This window comes from Zosterops lateralis (genome assembly GCF_965231275.1).
Source record: "Zosterops lateralis genome assembly, chromosome: 10".
In the NCBI taxonomy this organism is placed as follows: Eukaryota; Metazoa; Chordata; class Aves; order Passeriformes; family Zosteropidae; genus Zosterops; species Zosterops lateralis.
In genome coordinates, this window is record NC_139770.1 from 10,994,038 (window position 1) to 11,016,392 (window position 22,355).

Consider the following 22,355-nt stretch of genomic DNA (forward strand, 5'->3'; position numbering starts at 1 on the left):
TGCCAGAAGTGCCAAAGTTTCTGAGCCAGCAGCTTTTTGGAGTGGAATTTTTTTTTTTTTTTTTTTTTTTTTTTTTTTTTTTTGTGTATGTGTGTGTTTGGTTTGAGTTTGGTTTTTTATTATTTTATTTTTAATTTTTTTTTTTTGGTAGCATTCAACAGTGGAACTGCCTCTGGGCTGGTGTGTAAAAGCTGCTGAGCTCTCCTGGATTTCACAAGTGCTGTGCATGCAAAGCAGCCTGGCGGAGCTGAGAGAGGCATCGGCACAGTTGCCTCCTTACCTTTCCAAAGGTCACGGCTGCTGGCCCAGAAGGGAAGCAGCAGCTCCAGGGCAAGGAGGGTTTCCTAAGAGGTTGCCAGTTTCCCCCATACCATTGATCTCTGTAACTTAAACAGCATCAACTGAGCACGGTTAGAAGATATTTCAACCCTTAAAAAAAAAAAAAAAAAAAAAAAAAAGTTGTGCAAAAACTATTTGAGTGGCTGTTGAATAAGTTGCTTTTGGGTAAATTTTTTCAGGGAGGCTGGTGCAAGAGGTATTGCTCATCCTGTAGACAAAGACTGCCCTTGGAGATGATCATTCCTTTCTTTAAGTCAGCTGAAATACCGCATTTGTCATAGATATTATATCCCTGCCAACTCTATACAGAGCACACAGCAGTTTGGAGGTGTGCTTAAGCAAGAATAATTCTCCTGTGTTGCATTGGTGGTGCTGTGTGTGCTGAGGGTTTAGCTGCAGTACTTGGCAGGCCATATACTGTGAAGAAATTCCTACTGTGTTTTAAAGTGTCCTGAGTAGGGATGGCTTCTGTGTAGAAAGAGCATGAACTTTATTATGCAATGGAAATCTTTTCATGAGGTTTTGCTCTGTGCAGGTGTGTCAGATTTGTTATTGTAAACACAGCAGGATAACTACCCGAGTAAGAGCTTAGATCCTCTTGCAAATAGACCTGAGTATTGATACAAACGTTACCATTTCCAGTTGTTCAAGATAACACTTAAACATTGGAACAAACCTTGGTGGAGCCACGGGAGGAGAGTGCTACTTCTCCCTCATTTGTTTCATTTCTTTTTAAAAATATTCTGTGAGAGTTTTCTTAACAGGGCAAAATAAGAAGCAGTGTTTTATGGTCTGCTGATACATGTTAGCTACTGAAGTCCATCTAAATTCAGCTTCGTGGAAAGGTGGAAAATGTGCTAGAGGAAACAGGAAAACAGCACCTGAAGGCTGACCTGGCTTTCCTAAACAAATGAGACAAGACTTGGGTGTACATTTTGTGGCTTGTTGTTTTCCCCATTAGCCATGATGGCCACGCTGCCTTGGGGCTCTCCTCCCTGGATGTTTTGTACCCTGAGGTGCACCACACTCTCCTCCTGGGGAGAGGAGATGCCCTGCTCAGGTGCAGCACTGCCTGCATTTGGCTCCCAGCCCAGCCTCGGAGCTGCTCCTGCCCTGTGATTTAGATCTGGGTAACATTGTGTGAGTCATTCCCTCTGCCCCCGCTCCCCCTCTTGCCCCTTTCCACATACCCGCCCTCAAATACAGGACTGTGATCCCGTGCTGTAAAACACTTAGAGCCCTGATGTGAGACGCCCAAGGGCGGCAGCTGGACACTGCTGCTTGCTGTGTGTGCCCTATCACTGGCTTTAGCTTTCAGTCCTCTTATTTTGCTTTGTTTACAGGACATCAGAGTCTTTCTGCAAACTAACTTTTGAGGCAAGTGAAGCATGTCTTCAGGCTAAAACTTGAAGCCTGAGTACTGCTTGGGTTATTGCTTCCCTTGCTTGAGATATTGAGCTTTACCAGCACTGAGCCTACCAGGTGTGAAAATTCCTGACACACAGGCCATTAGGGGGCTATGGCTAGAGGGAAGGCTTGTTCCTGTTCTGTAGGAAGAGCACAGTGCTGTCCCAGTGCTGTTAGCTGTGGTGCTGAGCCTTAACAAACTCACCCTGGCACTTGTCAGGGCTCATTAGCTCAACTCTGTGAGCTGTGCTTGGGAGCTCCTGCCTCCCTCTTTGACCTTACAGTGGGAGAAAAGTGAGCCCAGGTTTCCTATCAGACCTTCACCCAGAGCTCCTCGGACCCCCTCCTTAAAAGGCAGGGCTGGAAGGGATTCCCATGGGGAAGAGATGGGAGTGGTGCTGCTGGGCTTGGTGCCCAGCCTGAAGGGTGTTTGCAGAGCCGGCAGGGGGAAAGGCAGCGCATCCGCTCTGTCTGCGTTTGAGCATCAGCACCGCCACGGGTGGGAGAGGGAGCCTTCCCATGAGATGTTTGTCCAGTGTCTGAGCACTGAATGATCCCTCTTCGTTAATCAGCAGGGTGGTGGCTGGTTTTGCAATGAGTTCCTTGTCTCCCATCTCTTCTCCTGCAAACGTCTCTTACAACTCATTCTTAGTCATTTTTTAGACCCATCCTTGGTGAGTTCTTGTAGGCATATGAGCAAACAGGACTTGAACAGAAAGGACTCTATGTACTTCTAGATATCCTGCTAAAACCTCTTATGGTATTGGCACTAACAAAGAAAGTGGTGATGCCCTAGGAAACACTTCTTCAGAAGTGTTTTTCAGAATCATTAGTTCTTTAAAGTTTGACAAAGACAAAGCAAATTCTATAAGGAATTCATAAATTTGACCTTTATTTGGCATTCCCTTTGTGTGCTGGCTTCTCTGATGAGTCATTTTTGCCCATTTCCTTTGCCATGTCTCTTGAGGTTGGAGTCCGTCTTTCTGAGCTTGTTTTTCAGCAGACTGATGTGTGCAAGATAAAGATGGGGAGAGCTGTGTTGTGCTGATGCTGCTGGCGTTCAGAGGGAGCGCTGCAGCACGGGAAGAGCAGCTACATGGGCGAGACGAGTTCCAGAATGAATTTGCAGGGACACGTGCTGGAAGAAAACCATTTCCATGCTGCATGTCTGGTGTCAAGAGAAAAAGAAATGCTCTGATGCTGTTAGTCACCCTGCTGATCTCAATCTGTTTAATGGTGCTATTTTGTTTCAGTGTGCTGATATTCTGATGCACATTTTGCAGCTTATTTCAGAGAAGCTTTCAAAACACAGAATTCATGGGACCTTTCTCTTAAGCGAGATGGCTTAGTAGCATTTCAAATGTTGATAAATCACCAGGCCAAGATTGATTCTGTTAATGATTGGGAATGACTGACTTGTGACTTCTTCCCTCTCCACCACACAGGTCAGAGCTGTTGGCAGCCCTTGCCTCTGAATCAGGTGCTCCTGGAGTGCTGCTTACACTGGACACCTGAGAGGGCACTGTGTCCACAGTGTGACCCCAGTGTGACCTGCTTGCTGGGGAAGTCAGCATTTCTCTGCTCCCTGGAGGAGCAGAACTGAGCACACAGGCAGGTGCTGGCTGCCAGGGATTGGTGCAGATATTCCTGCATGCTGAAGTCTCTGGGTAGCTTGCTGCCTTCAGCCTGCCCAGCATGGCTCAGCAAGGGTGTAGCAGTTCACTCAGCTTTTTAAAATGTTTTTCTTTTTTTTTTTTTCCCTTTTTCCACTGGCCATACCAATCTGATTACACCTTCGAGGGATCATCTGCCCCTAAAGCTTAATTAAGGAGCTCGTCTGACTCGTCACTGACTCACCTGCCTCTGTATGAGCTCATGTCTGAGTTGTCCTAGGAAGATAGTGAAATATGTTTGGCTTCTCTGAAATATAGCAGGTTTTTGTTTTATTGCACCCCTGACATTGCTGTTGGCTCCTGCAGAGGTGAGGAGGAAGATGGTTAGGAAGACCCCAACTTGGTTATTTTTGTCTAAACTTAGTCGCTTGCCTCTTTGTGCCTTGAAAAACCAGATGGGGTTTTGCTTGCACAGCTGTAGGTATGTTAGAGTTAATAAAAAAAAAAATTAAAAATTAAATAACCTTTGAGTTTTGGCTTCAGGCAAACTAGGTGAAATGATGTGTTTTGGAGATGAATGCTCTTGCAAGGAGGCAAGATGTAGCTTGCAGGAGAACATCTGCAACCAATCCATTCTGTATGAGATGGGGCCAAGACTTGTTTGTATCTCAGTACCTGTTCAAACATGTTATACCATAGCAAAAAGAGATTTTGAATGCACTGAGGAAGGGTGGGTAAGAAGGAAAAGAGACATCAAGCTGAATGTTTGCTTAATAGCCTTGATTTCTTCATTAAACTTTTAAGCACTTTAATAATCTGATTAGCTGCTTTCAGAGCACGGTACAATTTTTCCTTTTTTTTTTTTTCTTCTTTCTTAAAAGAGAAAAAACTTTACTCATCTTGGTGCTGTCAGATGAGCTTGCTTTGTGACCTGAAGCAAATCTGCTAACTGTTTGGTACTTTTCTGTATTCACCCTGAGGACTGCTGTTTTCTACTTTTCTGTAGTCAGCCTGAGGACTGCCGGTGGAAGGATGTTCTGTAACACATTTGATCAAAGACAGTGCAGAGATTCAGTTACCAGGCTGGCTGCCTGGACCCCAGAGTGCAGCTTCCCACTCCAAAGCTCCTTGCCAGCTGCTCCCATCCTCTTTGTCCTGTAGGAACTGAATGTAGCATGAACGTCTTGCAATGCAGCTTGCAGAGCTCATTTGCCTGCCTTTAATTGTGCGCTTGAAATGCCTTGTTCTGGAGGCCTGTGGCAGTGGAGAACTGTTACATGACTCAGGAGTGGCTGGAGATTGGCAACAGAGGCTCTCATGCTGAGGTTCTCCTATCATTGTGCTGGTGGCTCTCATCATCATATTGAGCTCTGCTTTGTTTTGGGTTGTTTTTTTTTTTTTTTTTTTTTGTAAGACAACCCTGGAGATGTACATGCAGCTGTATTTCTGGTTTGCACGTGTAGCTAATGTGGGTGTTGAAGGTGCAGACTGTGTGTGACCGGGATTTGATGTCAGTGGAATGTAGCAACTGTTACTCAGATCTTTTTGCTTGTATAATAGGCTGAATTCCTTGCTGAGGAGACACAGAACTGATTCAGGCTGAGTAAGGTGGGCAGTGCCTCTAAAATCCTTTCAGAGGAAAGGGGCATGCATTCCAAGTGCTTTGTTCTAGGTAGAGATGGGTTGTAATACTTCCTGGGTAGTATTTTGCTAGTGCTTAAAACCAGCAGACTGTTGGGGTTTTCTTCTCCCCTTTTCTCAAACCAAATCCTGCTGTGACTTCACCAAAAGCGCTTGTGTAAGCGGGGCAGCCCTGATCATGTGCTGATCTTTGTCAAGACCTCAACACAGAAGCAAACTAAAGAACTGCAAGATGCACAGATGCCTGTCCTCTGCCTTTGATGTCGACAGGGCTGTTCCACTGTGCACTGGCTCTTCAGGGGGAGGTTATTCTTACTCCCAAGTCTTCATGCATTTGTCAATCCCCTAATGAATCTTGGTGCTGCTGTTCACATGTGTTCCCTGACCAGCTACCAGGAAAGGCCTCCTAGAGCTTGTCCACACTTGGCAGATAAACACACATGGGAGGCACAGCCTTGGGCTCCATGCAGCATTGTGTGGACATGAAGGTGTGCCTAGAAAGAGATGTGCTGTGCCTGTGTATTGCTGCAGCAGTGGGCAGGGTCATTGGCTCTGGCACATTGCAGCTGGAATGTGATGGTTTAGGGGCTGTGCAGACATGGCTTGCTGTGCCTGAACTTCTCTTCCTGCACATCAGACAGGGTGAGCCTGTGGCCAGCCAGCAGTCTCTGTAGGTGCTCCATGGCCATGCCTTGAGCAGAGGCACTGTTTGCTTTAGCCTTGCCCTGCAAAAATCCTCCTGACCCAGAGAGATGGTCAAGGTTGTGTTCAGGTGCAGATTATACCTCATTCCAACCTGCTTAGGGCCTCAGACATGAAGAATTTGGGTAGCCCTCTTGTCTTTCCTGAGTTTGCTCTTACTGGGGCTGCATGAAGCATTTGATATGTGTTTTAGGCTGCCTAAATAGGTCTCTGTCCTAATGCTTTGGTAGCTTGTGCGGTCTTCCATTTCTTCCTTCAGAACTGGGTTGCTGTGACACTTTTGAGTAATAGCAGGACTTCTCTCTGGAGAAATCCTCTTTTGCAGAGGCTTTCTGAAGTGATTGACCATCTGGGGTTCTGTTTGCTTGCTTAGGAGCTCCCATCCCAAAATCACTGAGAAAGATGGCTGAAGCCACTAATGACACTCTCTTAGCCAAGCATTGGCTTAACACTCATTTTATCTCTGTCCTGTGCAAACATTGCCTTGTTCCCAGAAACCTCTGTTGGCTCTTTATCTGAATTGGGTGATGTAATTATGCCTCCCAGCCCACTACTGCAATGGGAAAATGGGTCCCTCCTGTTTCTGCAAGGAATTTTCAAGGAGCTTGCTCCTTGGAGGAGCAACACATCAGCTTCTGTGGGAATGGGGTGTTGGGGGTGTGTGTTTTGTTTTGTATTTTTCCCCTTGGCTACATGAACAGCTAAAACCTGTAACCTACAGGAGTTGGAAGCTTCAAGCAGAAAATTAGCTTAGGTTGGTGGAAGAGTTGAGATTGCATTTTTCTTGCCTAATTAAAGGATTAAAGGTGCAGAGATTTAGAGCGAACTGTCAGTGTGCTACAGAAGAGAGCCTTTGATGGTTGAATCCAACTTGAGATTAAACAAATTGCATTTAAATAAGAAATACATGGCAACAGTTACAGTCTAGCTGGGCCTCTATTCCTTGGTGTCCTTCAGGGTCAGGTAGATGGTGTCCTGTGGCTGGGGATTCTCCTCCCTCACCAGGTTCCTTCTTCCCAAATGCCTCCCTCTGGAGTGTTTCAGTCTGTTGCCTCCACACTTAATAAAATTGTGGGTTTTTTTCTTCTAACCCACTGCTTTGTGCAAAGAAGCCTTGCACTCTGCCTTACACAATAATGAACTGCTGTCTGTCATAGCAGTAGCATGGTCATATCCTTCTGTGTTTCATAGTATCTCTGATCTAGGGTTTTTCTGCATCCTGGTCCTTTGATGTCTGCAGCTGGAGAGCTAAATATTTACTCCTCTGTGAACTTTTTTGCTGGTGGATGGAAAGAGTTGATTGTTTAATGGCGTCTTCCTCTACATAGTGGCTGGTGAAATTCTAGAGAGGCAGTGAACTTGTGCAGGTTCCAAGTCCTTGACTTCTTTGATTCCACTTGATTGTCTTCCCTGGACTACACTTGCAAGTGGCTTGCTGGTGTTAGTCCCAGCCCTCTCCTGCCTTTTCGTTTGGATAGCATTACATTCAGAGCTGCTAAGAAGATGCTTTTAAGTGCTGCCCTTGCAGTGGTGCAGGCTTTTGAGATTCATGGTAGCTATCTCAGAACAAAGCTTGCTTTCTGCTAGGTCAGGAATTCATCTGCACAGCATTGTCCAGGACAACAGTCTGTTCTGCCCATGGAGACTTTGCACCTTTCTCTGATGCACCACGTATGAGCTGTAAGGAAAATGGGAGTGCCAGACAGTGCGAGTGAATAACTTCTGATGTTGCAACTCTGTCTTGTTTTGTTCCATTTTGTTTTACTCCTTTTTAGTGAGGAAGAGGCTTGCCTTTTGTTACCTGACACCTGTATAAGATCATGAGGGGGTTTTGTTTCTCTTTTTTTGTTGTTGTGACGATAGAGAAAATCCCAAAATTGAAACTGGTAAAAATCTGCTGGAATTCCTTAATCAGTCAAAAACATGGCATTACTTATTAATTGGGTGTGGTTAGTTGGGAAATCTGACTTTAAAATTATGTTTCCCAGGGAACTATTCCTGTTCTCACTGTTATCCTGTAACAAAGACTGCTTTTTGGTTGGGAAAGCAGTCTTGCTTTGAATGGGCTAGGTCTTCTCACAAGGCATCTGTTGCTTGGGGTCTTCAGAGCTTGCAGTTTGCAAATGAAGCAGTGCAGAATAGTGAGGTCTGCAGGGACAAAGGGTTGTTTGGTGTTTTCCTTGGAAAGCCATCTTCAGGTTGTGGTTGCAAGGATTTGCATCTAAGTCCACATTAATTCCTGTTATGTTTCCAGTTAGAGCATGCAGATGACATTATTATCTTTGCTACCAAGTGAAATAAATCAATTGCTAGGTATTGAGAGACTTGATGTAATCTATTTCCAATAATTTATGGATCTGTTAGTATGTCATGGAATATTTGAGTAGTCATTCCTTTTGAGTTTACCTAGCAGGCTTTTGTAGATCTGCCTGTGAAGTGCGTCCAGTCCCTGCAAGCTCGCTTTATTACGTTTGTGCTTTCTTGATGAAATTTCAAAGCAACCCAAAAATCAGAGATCCGGACTATGCTGTGCCCATAAGCCTTCCTTTTTTTCTGTGGCGTGTAACTGCACAATTCCCTTTGGCTTGTATGTCCACTGGGATGTGGGCTTACATTCTGCTCTTAGGGGGCAGGAGATGTAAAACTGAAGATTTGCTATTTCTCTGAGGGATAGGAAGGACTGCTGCTAACATTTTATGAAGTCATCATTGCAACCCTCCTCCCTTTCTGAATGCTGCTCTGTGGAACACCTTTCTTCCCTTTGCTGCGGTTGTACAGCTCCAGGGAGTATGAGACAAAATGAAGGAGTACCCCAAACCTGGTATGGGCTTGTTGATCTTCCCAGCAGAGATGCCACAGCATTGACCTCACTGGCTGGCTGGGGGTGAGGTGCTGTGTTTTTGAGCAGGGAATGTCCTGATGGCTGCAGCAGCAGCTCTGCTGTGTTCCTCAGCATGGAACTTGATGAATTGTTTCCCACGGTACGTAGGAAAATCAAGGTCTCAGTTCAGTAAGGCACTTGAGTGAGTGCATAACCTCTAGCACGTGAATATTCCCAGTGAAATCTCTTGGGTTCTGTTGGAGTCAGCAAGGCTGCTCCCAACCTTAAAGGTAGGCATCTGCTTAAACACCTTGCTGAATCATGTCTTGACTTTGAAAGTAGGCTCAGGTGAAACCACATGAGTTGACTCAAGGACTGTGCTTGCCTAGGTCATTGAGGATGGAAGGAGAAGGCAGGGAAGGGGGAGGGTCTGGGTAAAATACAGATCCCAGAACCCTGCAAATGCTGGTAATAGGTGGTTGACTGTGCTTTTGTCTGACTTTCTCGCCATTTATCCCCTAAGCTTAATTGTATCAATAAAAGGTTTAAAGTTTTGACTTAATCACCATTCATCCTAAGCATGCTGGAGCTGCTGTCATGCTTTATTGATCTAACTTAGATCTGAGTTACTGCATCTTTATGTTCTCAGTAAAACATTGACTTACTCAGTTAGGTGTAATTTTTGTCTTTCCTAATCCTTATGTTTTCAGTGTGACTCAGAACTACAGTGTGGCCTCATTGGGTCAGTAATTCCAGAAAACAGAGGGATGTTTCCAGAAGTGGTTTAGTTCAGTTTGGATTCTCTATTGTCTAGGAGAAGGAGAAGGCCCTTTTCTGGTGCTCCTCATAGAGAGGCAGAACATTTGTCCCTGGTTGGTGTCTCTGTGTGAGTTTGTCGCCATGCTCACCATCCTGGTCAGAAAAGCTTTGCTGGCTTTTCACTTTAATTATCAATGAAATGCTCAGCAAGCAGGAGAACAATATTTGCATAGATGTAATTCTGGAAGTTGAGCGTAATGTGATCAGGAAATGGGACAGGCCCTGGCTGTTATCATGGAAGAGACTTGACGGTACTTGCACTTGGTTTAAAATGTAATAAGGTCTGACTCAGGATAGTTTCCTGGACGTTAACAGGGAAGACTCAATGCCACTTTGGCAAGGTACTGGCACTATCCTTTCTGCACGGGAACAAAAGAAATTTCTGGCAAATTCATAAATTTGCTCTGAAAGGGCTTCTAACAATACACCTGAAGATTTAGAGGGAAATGGTCTGCCTTGGAGCAGAAAAGCAGGGGCGTGTGTGTGTGTTTTCAGGACTTTCTTTTTCTGAGATAGAAGCCAAGGAACAAGGCGCTTGCGTGCTGTGCCAGTGAAATCTCCCTGGGAAGACATGATGCTACTTGCAAGGTATGCACAAGACAAGACCAGAGGCGCCGCAGTGCTTGATTACTGTCAAGGACTCAGTTGGAACTTGCCTTTGCTCTTTGGCCTGCAGCATTTATGTAGAAATTGGGGACGCTGCTGCTTGCTTCCAAAGCTTTGCCTTGATGGGTCCTGCCCACATCTAGGCAGGGAGGAAGGAGCGGGGGGGCTCAGAGCCTATGAAGTAAACAGGAAAATTACTCACTTTAATGATGCATTTCACTGGCACTGCCACTTTAAGAGCCTGTCAGATTTAATACTTTCTGTCTTCCCTTCCATCGCCTCCTGTTGGTGTGATTAATAGTCTGTTGGATGAAGTGAGAGGTATCTGCACCTTCCCTCAGGTGGAATGAACAGGAGGGGAAGCAAAGTGAGTAGGAGAAAGGGGGACCACCTTTGTCCATCTGAGCCATTTGGTCTTTGTTGGGAGTGCACATCCAGAGGAGCGCTCATTTACTGACTTGGTTGGTGGCCCCTTGATTTATTTCAGTTCACAGCTGAGCCCCTTGGCCTGCCAGTTAGCTACCAGCCCTGCTCCATGGGGTGCATTGGCCCTGTGTTTCTTTCCCCACTCCAGAAAGAGTCAGGGAGCAGTCCTGCACTTGGTCACAGCACAACAGCAGTAGTGCTGAAGGAAGGCAAAGAAAAAAATACAAATGATTTATATGTGAAGTTCCTTGGGGATTATTTTGCCCTTTTTGTAGGGTCCACTGAATCTGAAACCTAAGTCACTAAAGGACAAACAGGATAGATAATGTATCTGGGCAAAAGGTGTTTAATATGAGAGGTCGCAAGACATTAAACCTGGTTTTAGCTTTGAATAGCTTGAACTTTATTTCCTGTATCAGAATGAATGTGCAGAGGCTGGTTTGCATCTCCTGTGAGCCTCTTCATGCCCCAGCTAGGAAGATGCGCCAGTATTTGACGTAAATACTCTCACCCTTGCAACGTGCTGACCCTGTGGTATTTTACAAGTAGGCCAATCCTTTGGCATGAGCCAGAATTTGGGTGGAAATCTGTCACCATCTAGTAAAGTGTCCTGCTTTCCAGGGTGTTGAATGGCTGGTGCAGTCTGTGGCAGAGTGCCTGATAGTTCTGAGACTGACTCTGCCACTAATATGCAGGCTTAGGATGTTGCTGATTGATAAGACTACATTGCCAGACCAACTTTGTTATGTTGTTTTTGTTTTTTTTAATGTGTTCTCTAGTCCAGCTTGGCTTCTGTCTGGTGTAACAGATACTGTAGGAATGACTCATTCACTTTCCTCTGAGTTATTAATGAAATCCCCTTATTTGCAGATGCAGGAATTAAAAGGAGTTTTGTACTAATGTCTTACTTTGGTCGTTTCCTTGTACATTCTTCTTCCCCTGATCTTTAGCTGGTGTGGAGCAACCTGAACCCGTTGCTGTGTCACAAGTTGCAAAGGACCCAAAATCTCTCTATGGGGCTGCAGGATTTGACCTGCTTGTTTGGGACTTGTACTGCTGACTCATGTATTTGAAACCAGGTTAGAATTGGTGGGAGCAGACTAATTTTGGAGAGCTTTGGAATTTTTGCTTTGCTGTTTATTTTGGGCATCCTTTATGTATTGCTGTGCTTCTTCCCTCATGAGAGGGAAGAGTTGAGCTCATCACCCTTTGGCTTTCAGCAGGGGACAAAAATGATGGGGCAATGCACTAAAAATTGGTGTCTGGTTATTCCAGATGATGTTTCCTCTAGCTGAGTACAGTTTTTGGAGTGTGGCTGGTAGGATGGAGCATGCTGCAGCATGTGAACTTGAAACAAGTGAGATCTGGGAGGCTAATAGGAAACACACAACAGTTTTCCTCTTTTGCTGAGTCTGGGACAGGTGACTGTAAGAAAGTTGAATCCCTCACACCAAGCTAGAAGGAGGTTTGAAATGGTCAACCTGGACTTTACTTAAAGTAGTCCATGAGCAGAACAGGTTCTGGTGCTCAGTATCAGAGGGCCAAGGCACGTGAGTCAGGAGCAGTTTGTGGTGGGGTGGGTTTGCTGTCGGGGGCCTGAGTATGTTCTTTTCAGTTCGTTTCTGGAGTCCTTTGTAACAGAAATCAGATTTCATTTAAAGTACAGGTTGAATCAGATCTTAAATTCAGGTTTAGTTCACAAATTCCCTTACACAGAGGCTCACTGACTTGAGCAGGTGGTGGTTAACAGTGCTGCTAAACATTAAGCGTATGCTGAAGATTTTTTTGCTAAATCAAGTCCTAAAGGCTTTTGCCTGCAGCATTGGAGTGTACATTCTGATGTAATGAGTAGAATTGCCTGGAAGGACTATTGCTGGTTATGTCACTGTTGCAGTGTTCAGCTGCTCTGACCCTTGAGGTCATACAATCAACTCAGTTTCATGTAAGCAAACGTGTGGTCATTTGTGTACTGTCCACTCACTTGCATTACCTGCAAGCAGGTGTGTATTTTATAGAGATGCAAATATTTGTAACTCCAGTTTTTCATTAGTAGTGTTTCATTAGCAGTGGGTTACCCTCTTGCTAGGAGGATGTGAAGTAGCTGCGTATCTTTGAGTAGCAGGGCTGTGGCAGGAGGGAAGAAATGCAGTGGAGTTATTCACAAAGCTGCTTTGGCAGTCATTATAAGGATAAAAAATTTTGCTGTTGAATTTTGTTGGCTTACTAATTAATGCTTAATAATTGAAGTATATGTTTTCCAGATCCAACTTTAACTAATTATTTAGACTAGGTTGATCAGCCCTCACCAGTCTGCTGAAATTTAACACATCATAGCCTGTAGATGAGTTTGGGTAGAATGAGGGTGAACCTTCTATAGTGTATGTTTCTTAATGTTATATTTTCTGTGGTAGGCAAATAGGTTGCTTATTTGTTGTGCATTCATAGTGGAGAATTCACTGACAGATGTAGATATCAAGGAAGATGTTGTTCAGCATCAGATCAGCTTGCCTTTCAGCAGATTTGCTCTCATTTCTTACTTCTACCTTACAAAATTTCTGCTGCAAAGCAATCTATTGGAAATGTAAACTACTAGACATTGTTAGCATCTGAAACCTGTTTGCTACTGCTAAAGTTTCAGTTTAGAAACTGTCAGAAACTGGATACAATACACAGGCAGTGTGTGAGCTGGCTGCACAAGCTAAGGCCATTTGACTCCAGGAGTTTTATGATTTTGGTTTTTAAATAAATTAATTTCAAAAATATTTAAATAATAGACTAGCAAGGGAAGAGAACTTAACTCAAAAAACCAAAGATTGAGCCTTCCTTTATACTTTGTATCAAAAAACGTGTAAAGCTTGCCTCCAAAGTTTTCCATTTGAGGTTTTTTCCTCTTGATACAGGATACTCTTCAGTTGATTTTTGTTGTTGTTGTTTGTTTTTAAAATGGTTTTCAAGCTGAACCTCAAGAGGTCTTAAGTTGTTGATGAAGTAAGTCTGTGATATGAAACTGAAATGTGAAAGCCCACATGCGTAAGGTTTTCACAGTTAAAATACTTTCATGGTGCAAAAGCAGTATGGGAAATTATCGGTGTTATTTCTGTTATTATCGTGGCTTTGCTGGCAGTGTCAAGTGGAGATGATCCATCCTGATGGAGGTAGCTTTGAATTAAAGCTACCCGCCCTGGGGAGCCTCGAGTGAGATGCTGAATATTGTCATAGGAAGGAATTACCTTTATTACCATAAAGATGTGAGAATCTAGCTGATGCTCTCACTCCGGTGTTTTTGGGAATTTCAGGGGGTCTCCTATACCACGGCCACGTGTGGATGTCCCTTGTCCCGTTTCCATCCGAGCCGGGCTGTGTGTGCAGGCGGCGGGAGCGCCGCTCACAGGGGCGGGCAGGGGCTGCTGCGGGGCGGCGGAACGCGGGGCTCTCAGCCTGCCGGGGCCATGGGCGGCTGTGCCTCAGCCGGAGGGGCAGAGCTGCTGTTCCCCACCTCGTTCCCCTGCACTGGGGTGGCACAGCGGAGGAGCCCGAGGGATGTGCCCCGGCCGGGGAGCGGCCCCTGAATCCCTGTCCGCAGGCTACGTTTCTCCGCTCTCCTCCCTGCCACCCCTCCCCTTCCCCGTTTACCTAAGCAGGTCAACACACACACACGCACCCATGTATTTATTTTTTTCCGCTAAGGCTTGCAGGGCGCAGCAGCTGGGGGCGCCGCCCTCCCCGGGGCAGTCCCATGTCCCGCTGTGTCCCGTTGTGTCCCCGTGCCCCGTGTCCCTGTCCCCACACAGCCGTGGGTCCCGTCCCGCCTCGGCGCGGGCGGCCGGGGGACGCGGGGCCCACCTGCCTGATGTCAACATCCCGGCGGGCGAGGCCGGCAGGAATGTGCCGCTCCCCGCTCGGCGCAGGTAATTAATCCCCGCGACTGACAGGTGGCAACAGGCGGCCTTTGGCTGCGGCTCCCGGGGAAAAGCGCTCGGAGGAAGGATTTTAATAACTCGTGAGCGCCTGGCGAGGCGGTGGGGACGGAGAAGGGGCAGAAGAGCCCCAGGGGAAAATGAAGTTTAAGTCTTTGTGAAGGCGGACGTCCTTGGGTGATTCACTGCCCTTCCTCAAGAGGGAAAACAGTGTGACATGGTTTTTCCTTTGCCCCGGGGTGCAGAAATTTGGTAAATGCCTGCAAAGCGCTGATGGGGCTGCATCAGCATCTCCTCCCACTCCGATGCCCCCGGGCATCGCCCGGTGGCTTCCCTTGCAGATGGAGGATGCTCACAGGCCTGTCTGTCTGTCCTGTGCCCCAGGCTGTGAGGATGGGGCTTGTGGCCACACCTGGTGGATCTGTATCGCTGGACTTGTTGGCTGTGCCCGTGGTTTGAATGCCAGCTATGCCCACTATCAACAGTCTGTCCACTTTGCTCTGGAGCCTGGTGAGACAGAGAACTTCAAACTGATGCTGCAACAAGTCAGCTCACGAGCCATGGGGTTGAGCCTATGCTGAGCTGAAGGTTAAATCTGGAAGGAGATGTTTGTGTGTGCAGCACTCCTGGTACAGCTCCTCTTCCTTTGAGTGTCCTCTGGGTACAAGTTGTTCCTAAGAGTGTGTGTGCATGTGCACACGTGTGTTTCTGATGTGCCCCCACACGCTCCCAGCGGTTTTTTGTAAGTGAAAAGTTAAATCATGGTGTAGCATAGCAAAAAATATTTAAGGTGCTTGTGTAAATTTCACTTTTTTGTTCTTGGTAGCTTCCTTTCTTCCCGCTGCCTTTTGTTCTCCTAAATAATTAAAACACATTCAAATTATTTTCTATTTCTTTGTGATTTTCCTTGCTTTCACCTGTGAATACTTTGGTGCAGGTAGTTATTGCATTTCCACTCTTCTAACCTGTTCTTTTTTTCCTCCTTTTTAGGGAGTTAGTTTGGTAGGGGAGAAAGCATAGCTGATTGACAGCTTTGAAAACATCAAGTAAAATGAATCTAGTTAACTGAGTTGAACTAAAACATGACTACTTGAAAGAAGCTTGCAAAAGATTTGAAAGACCTGTTGATCTGAGCAGGAGGGGCTCAGGGAGCTGTAATGCCTTAAGCCAACCTCTGGGATCACCTTCAAGCTGACATCCATCAGCATTTGTAGAGCTGACTGAACCCCACTCCTTTTAAAGATTTAGGAGCCATAATCCCTCTGCTGGATCAGATGGTAAAACAGATATTAGAGCAGATTTCGAAAGTAGTGTTTGGGGGATTTCACTGCATCAGAGTTTTGCAGAGGAATTGAATACTCAGTAAAAAGCCATTGTGGCTTGTATTGCATTGAGCACTTACTTTCAGGAGACTACAGTCCTTTCTAGAAAAAATTCTCCATTTGAGAGTCAAGAAGTGTTTTGTTTTTGCCTTTCAACCCTTTGTTGACACACCTTCAGTAGAAGGGGCTTAATGAAAAACAAGACAGGTGTTGCCTGATGGTAGCTGGTGTGCGTATTGTGATACTGAATTACCAGCCAGGGTGCCAAGAGTGGGTAATACAGTATGTCTGCACAGGCAGGTGGGGAGAGCAGAGCTCCAGGCATTGGAGTGTTTTCATCTTTCTTTCTAAAATGTATTATTAAGCAAAAAGCTAAATTCATGACAGGCAGCAGTTGAACTCCAAATAAGAGTCCGAACCAAAGCTCTTTCTTCTTCCTCTTGAGCAGATAACACATTTCCAGGCTCAGCTCTTTTGTTTTAAATGGCTTTCAGGTCTGTACTCTGGTGGAAGTGGTGTTGCCCTCCCCAGGCTGTTGGCACAACCTTTGTTCCTACAGCTAGATAATGGTTGTTGTCATCTTGTTAACTGATAGACTTTGGTCAAACTAATTTTTTATATTTATACTACTAATTAATTCAGTTTTCCTCCTCAGGTGTGTTGATTAATAGTTGTGCTTTGGATTTCTGGGATTTGCTCCCAATCTTACCCCTCATACAGCAAGCGTCAGTTCACAGCAAAATGGTGAGCAGGGGGACTGTCACCTCCTGCAGGGTGGGGTGGTTTGGGACCACTGAGGAGCAGCACCTGTGCCAAGAGGATGATCCTTGCTTACAGGCACTATCTGAGCGCACAAACAGCTCCTGCCTTGGGTTTTCTTTCTGAAGTGCCTTTGCTTTGAAATCTATATACAATATCCTGTCTTGCTCTGTGGATACAGCAATTATCGCTGATCCAGGACGAAGTCACCATGACCTAGTTGTTGGCATCTATTTATGCCAGTAAATGGCTGTGCATCAGGTTACTCCTGGTTGCAGCAAAGTTGGCGGGGTGGGAAACTCGAGCCCCTCTCTGTCTGACAGCAGGTACCCCGTGGACAGATTTACACCGGTGTTAAATGACTGTCCCTTCAGTGACTACACGCTCACAGGCGGCTGTGCCTGGGGTAGATGTGAAATCGTGGCTATACGCCATGTCCCCAAGCCCTGTGCAGTGCCTGTGAGGCTTGAACTCCTCTTGCAATCAGGTGACAAAAAGGCATCTCAGCCCCTTGTTGTCTCTTTTGACTCTGCTGGGCACTGCCACTAAATATTGCTACATCCTGACTGTGCTCTGAAGCAGAGGTGGGCTCCTGGTTACCCTCCTTTCCTGACATGCCAAGTTGGAGTTGTTGGGCAGAACCTGCAGCTCTTGAGTCTGCCATGTGTTTCTTTGTTGGATAAGCTTGTTCATCATAATCCATTAGCTCTTGACTGTTTGTTTTCTGTGAATTTAGAGTGTGGGACCAATGCCTTCCTTGCTGTTTGTTGCCAAAGGGGTCCAACAGTTGGGGTGCCAAAGGGTGGGATGAAGAGCAGATCCTTTCTCTGGTTGCAGAGGGGCTGTGCTGTTTGATCATGAGCCTCAGTATTTGTGCTGGTTTGGGGTACATCTCGGTCCCTCCAAAAGCAGAGATTTTTTGTTTTCCCCCTTTCTTGTAACCCCAGCTTTCTGTCTTTGAAAATACTATACATAAAATTACAGTCAGCACCACGAGTTCTGATCAATGACTGAATCATTGTTCAGTTCTCTGGATGTCTGTAGACACTGGACACATTACCTCCTGGCATGTGCCATGCCCTCTGTGCACCACTGCTCTTCAATATTTATGCTTGCATTTCAGCCCATCACCTTTGGGTGCCCAATTTCTTTATGCTTCAGTGATGTTAAGGCATCCAAGTGATTAGCTGGCTTTTTGAGATTTTTGAGGCTTTCTGTCCCTGAAACCTTCACAGTGCTATGAGCAAACTGATGTGTTGAAGGAAACAATGCTTTACAGGTTTTCTTCCTTTTTAAATAGGAGTGATTCTTTTTCTACCTCTTGAGATGAAAAGACAACATGGTGAGCTCACTCTTACCTTCAGTAAGGATTGGCTTTTTTCTTAAAAAACAATAAGGAGTTTCAGCTTTAAAAGATGTACGATATAAATCACCATCTAGATCTGTTTCGCAACTTTTTTTTTGTAATTATTTGGCATGTTCCCCGTTTCCGCGGGCTGGGTAAATCCTTTGTGGGTTTAATCTCTAGCCTGCAGGCACATAAAATGCATTGCACAATTTGGCCTTTGCATTTTAAAGAAATCTTTTTTTCGTATCTTAAATACCTGTAGCATCTTCCCTGCCACATGGCCGGATGGTGTTGAGTGAGGAGGGAAGGGACTGGCTTGGCTTATGTTTAATCTCTCTCTTCTACCCAGTGTCTCTCCCAAGTTTGGTTTTTCCTATGTTAGCAGTGTGTACACTCTGAAATGCAAATAATCCCTGACTATCACTAGCTAATCCTTTTGCTGCTGCGTCATTTGCCACCCACCCGTGCACGCGCTGGCTCTCCCTGTCCCCGTGGGGTCCATGGCCACAGGGTGCTCTTCACCAGAATGATCCTGTCACTGCTGTGTTTGAACAGCTGCCAGTGGGGCTCTATTGGCCTGTGGCTGCTGGAGACCTTTTCTTGTGAGGAAACAGCCACCCTGGGGCTTTCACTTTTCTTTGTCTGCAAGAACTGAAGACACAGAGATGGGGAAGTGCCAGTAATTCCTGTGGGTTAGAGTGTGTGGGGAGAGCTCTGTACTCATGAATGTCTGAATACTAGGAGAAAACTGAATACCTCTGGACTGGGGTACTGAAAAAACCTGACGTATTTTGGAACAGCCTTGTAGAGCAGGAGGGACTGGAGAGTCTCCTTCATGTGAGATATCCAGGAAAACGGGTGTAGGTTGTACAGTACTGAACCACTTGGGACTTCTCTTGTCATCCTCCCTGCTAAGCCTTTATTTTGGTGAGGGGTTTTGGAAAGAAACCACCAACTTCAACGGTGATGTTTTGCTGAGTAAAGGTTTCCAGATGTGAACACACTCCATGAAAACACTGCATTTGAAAAAAAGAAAAAAAAAAATCTGTTTTTTTTTTTTAACCTCATTTTTGGATGTAATGCAAAGATGGCTGAAATGTCAGATTTGGTATAACTCCCAAATTTATCAAGGTCTTCTTTTCAAGAATTGTTCAGTTCCAAGGTTCATGTTTTTTTTTAATCCCCTCTGCAAGAGTAGGAGGGCTTCTTAGAAAACAGGATGAAACACTTTTATGTCTGTGGTTTTGAGTGCTTCCAGGATTACAGGATGCTGTGAAAAGAATACCATCTGTTTTGTTAGGTGGGTAATGGGTGTCCCTTGCAAGAGGGAGTATGTGCTCAAGAGAAATAAAGGCTTTATTTGTTCGAGTAAATGAAGTGCTCTTTATCAGAAGATTTTTGCCTTTGGGACTAGAATGTAGATTTATGCTCTTGTTATATTACAACAGGTAAAGTCTAGGGGTTTTGTCACTTTTCTGGAAGCGTGGCTGTTGTGCAAACAAACGCAGTGCCCATGCAGTGGCTGGTGCTCTGGTGCTTTCAGTGACATGTGCAAGGCCCTTTCCATGTTCCTGATGTGCCTCCGTCCCTGGCTGAACTTCTGACTCTCTCCTGGTCTGTTCCCCATTCAGTATTCCACCGAGCTGAAAAAGCTGTACTGCCAGATCGCCAAGACGTGTCCCATCCAGATCAAAGTGATGACCCCACCACCCCAGGGCGCTGTCATCAGGGCCATGCCAGTCTACAAGAAAGCTGAACACGTCACTGAAGTGGTCAAACGCTGCCCGAACCACGAGCTGAGCCGGGAGTTCAACGAGGGTAAGGAGGGCAGTGCTGTGCTGGCAATCCCTCTCCAGGGCTGCTTGGCTGATGAGAGGCCACTGAGGGATGTGACAGCAGCTTCAGAGCAAACCTTCTGGAAGCAGATCTCCCTGTGACATCTCATGCAGCTTTTTATTTCCCGTGCTTGGCAGGAAGGATCATGCAGTGCTTTAGTTGTCCCTGTGCAAGCTCGTCCTTGGGAGGAAAGCACTGAAATAAACCTCCTGCGTGCCCAGGTTGGATGGATGTCTGTCCTCATGGCAGGCACTGCCCCTCTGGCAGCCTTTCTCTGCTCTGCTTTTGCTCCTGCAATGAGAAGCAGCTGTTCTTGTGCTCAGGAATGAGCTTCCATGTCGCTGGGACAGGGATCTAGTAACAGGATGCAATATCATCTCCAGTCCTTAATCCACGCCTCAAAGACGGAGGGGCTGTTTATCTCTGGCAGGGTAATGCTAAGTGCCAGCATCAACTGCAGGCAATGTTCTTTTACATGTAACACTCTCAGTTCAGTATTAATGTTTTAATCTTTTACTTGCTTCTCCTCATGTTAGTGAAGTAGCAGCTGTTTTTAAAACGGCCTTTGGTTTTCTGCAAGCTCATGGGCTGGGTTCCATTTTGTCTTGGCCACTTAAGTTCACGTAAGTTCAGATGAGCATCTGTTTTATTCTGTGTACATTATTTATCTCCTACTGTAAAAAAAACCTGGTTGGTGTCAGTTAGCAGGATGTCTTAGGAGCCTGGATCCCATTGCTGGTTACAGTGCAGCCAGCTAGACAAGCCCCAGAAATAAGCAAAGACTTGGGAGTGTAAAATCAGAGTGGAGTGAGAGTCCACTTTAATTCTTCAGAACAGTTTTTTATATTAAAAAGTGCTTTTCTGACAGGACTGGATTTATTGAGGTTTGACACCATTCAACAATGGAGTTTTAAGAAAGGAAAACTTTCTTATTTATAAGAAAAAAAGGGAAAAAAACCCCTATAAATTCTTATTCTGAAATAATTACTTCTGTTTTAAATAATTAATTCTATTTCTACAGAAGTAGGCTGTATTTTGAGTAAGAAATGAACAGTTAATACACAAAACAAATTATTGAGATGAACCCTTAGTAGGCTCCTCTCCTCAGAATTTAGTTGTATGTTGTAGAAACACTGAAGAAAATTTGTAGGAAGGAAGCTTTTAATTATTGGAAAGTGTCCTAGGGACCAAGAAGATCATGTTCCCTTCTGCTGCTGCTGTAAGCAAGCATGATTTTTCAAGATGACCATTAATTAAATGCATAATTCTCTTGCTCCTTGAATCTGTTTTTTAAGGATCAAGACTGATGGAAGGGAGCAGAAGAGGGCTAGCAATTGATAGGAAAAAGAGTAGGAATTGAGACTTGATGAAATTTGCTTTGTATATGTGTTAGAGGAGGAAAATAAAGGCTTTCAGCTGGTGTGAAAATCCAGCAGGAGTGCTTTGCTGGAAGAACTGCTGTGAGCTGCCATTCAGTTCACATTTCAGCTCACTTAGTCTGGGATCTTGGGTAGCCCTTCTTCAGGTTTAGCCACAGGAATCCAGAGTGAGCTTGAGAAAGCCTGTTGCCTTTAGTGTCTGGCAGCAGGGATCTTGGGAAGAGATGGTTCAAGGGCTGGGAGGCACCTGTGTGTGCTCTGATGGACCTCTGGGGCCATGTGCATTTCCTTTGATGGCAAATCTTGCCACCTTGTGCATGACCTTACTTCACTGAACAGTCTCTTGTTTTCTCCCTCTTTGCCCTTGCAGGTCAGATTGCACCTCCCAGCCACCTGATCAGAGTGGAAGGGAACAGCCATGCCCAGTATGTAGAAGACCCCATCACAGGGAGGCAGAGTGTGCTGGTCCCCTACGAGCCACCACAGGTATGTTGTGAGCTCCAGCTGGTGGAATCCTGGCATGCAAGGGGTGGGGTTTGTAACCCTGGTCAAAGGAGGTGGGATTTTGGGCTTTCCTTATCCTCATCGCAATAAATCCCTTCTTCCTTTGTGTCAGAAATGAGCTGTGGAAAAACCCTCGTTATCTGTTGAGAGCAGGAGTTCTTAATTTCTTTTAAAGAAACTTTGTAGTGGGGACCTATATTATGCTGGTCCAATTGCAGCCCAGCTTGGGAAATAAAAAAGGAGAACTTGGAAAAAGCAGAGCTTTCCATTCACCAACTCTTCTGCTCATCACCTTTGTCTCACCCAGGTTGGTACTGAGTTCACTACAGTCCTGTACAACTTCATGTGCAACAGCAGCTGCGTTGGAGGGATGAACCGCCGCCCCATCCTCATCATTGTGACCCTGGAAACCAGAGAGTAAGTTGTGCATCATGAGTGTAACCCTTCTGGCTCTCCTTCCACTTAGGGCACATTCCATATCCTTAGGGACAGCTTAGTTTCAGGGGCTATAGGATATTTTTTAGATCTTTGCAGGTGGGAGTTGCCCAGCATCCGGGAAATCCAGACTGGGAAGTGGAAGGTGGACACACACAGTGAGGTGTGAAGTCGAGGGGAGCTGCTGGCCTGTGTCCATGATGCCAGCTGATGTTTCTCCTCCCCTCTCTCTCTCTCCAGTGGGCAGGTCTTGGGCCGCCGGTGTTTCGAAGCCCGTATTTGTGCCTGCCCGGGCAGAGACCGCAAGGCAGATGAGGACAGCATCCGCAAGCAGCAAGTGTCCGACAGCACAAAGAATGGTGATGGTACGAAGCGCCGTAAGTAGCTGGCAGAGCTGGGCAGATGGGGCTGTCTGGGTGCTTGTGCCACAGGGGCACAGTGGTGCTGTGCATGGAGGCAGGAGGGCATTAGATGTCTGTTC

At 45.7% G+C, this 22,355-nt stretch overlaps 1 protein-coding gene across 7 annotated transcripts in view; it reads left to right on the plus strand.

Annotated features, from left to right (window-relative positions):
• Window positions 1–22,355, plus strand: part of TP63 (tumor protein p63) — a gene marked incomplete at both ends in the record, with an annotated part of 98,970 nt that overhangs the window by 60,048 nt on the left and 16,567 nt on the right. For 5 of the 7 annotated variants that reach the window (XM_083869073.1, XM_083869077.1, XM_083869075.1 and 2 more), the window contains 4 exons: window positions 19,352–19,538; window positions 21,306–21,421; window positions 21,747–21,856; window positions 22,115–22,251. In XM_083869073.1, the coding sequence (XP_083725199.1) occupies window positions 19,352–19,538; window positions 21,306–21,421; window positions 21,747–21,856; window positions 22,115–22,251 (550 nt within the window). The remainder of the gene's footprint in view (window positions 1–19,351; window positions 19,539–21,305; window positions 21,422–21,746; window positions 21,857–22,114; window positions 22,252–22,355) is intronic. The other 2 variants (XM_083869072.1, XM_083869074.1) reach the window with 1 other exon arrangement.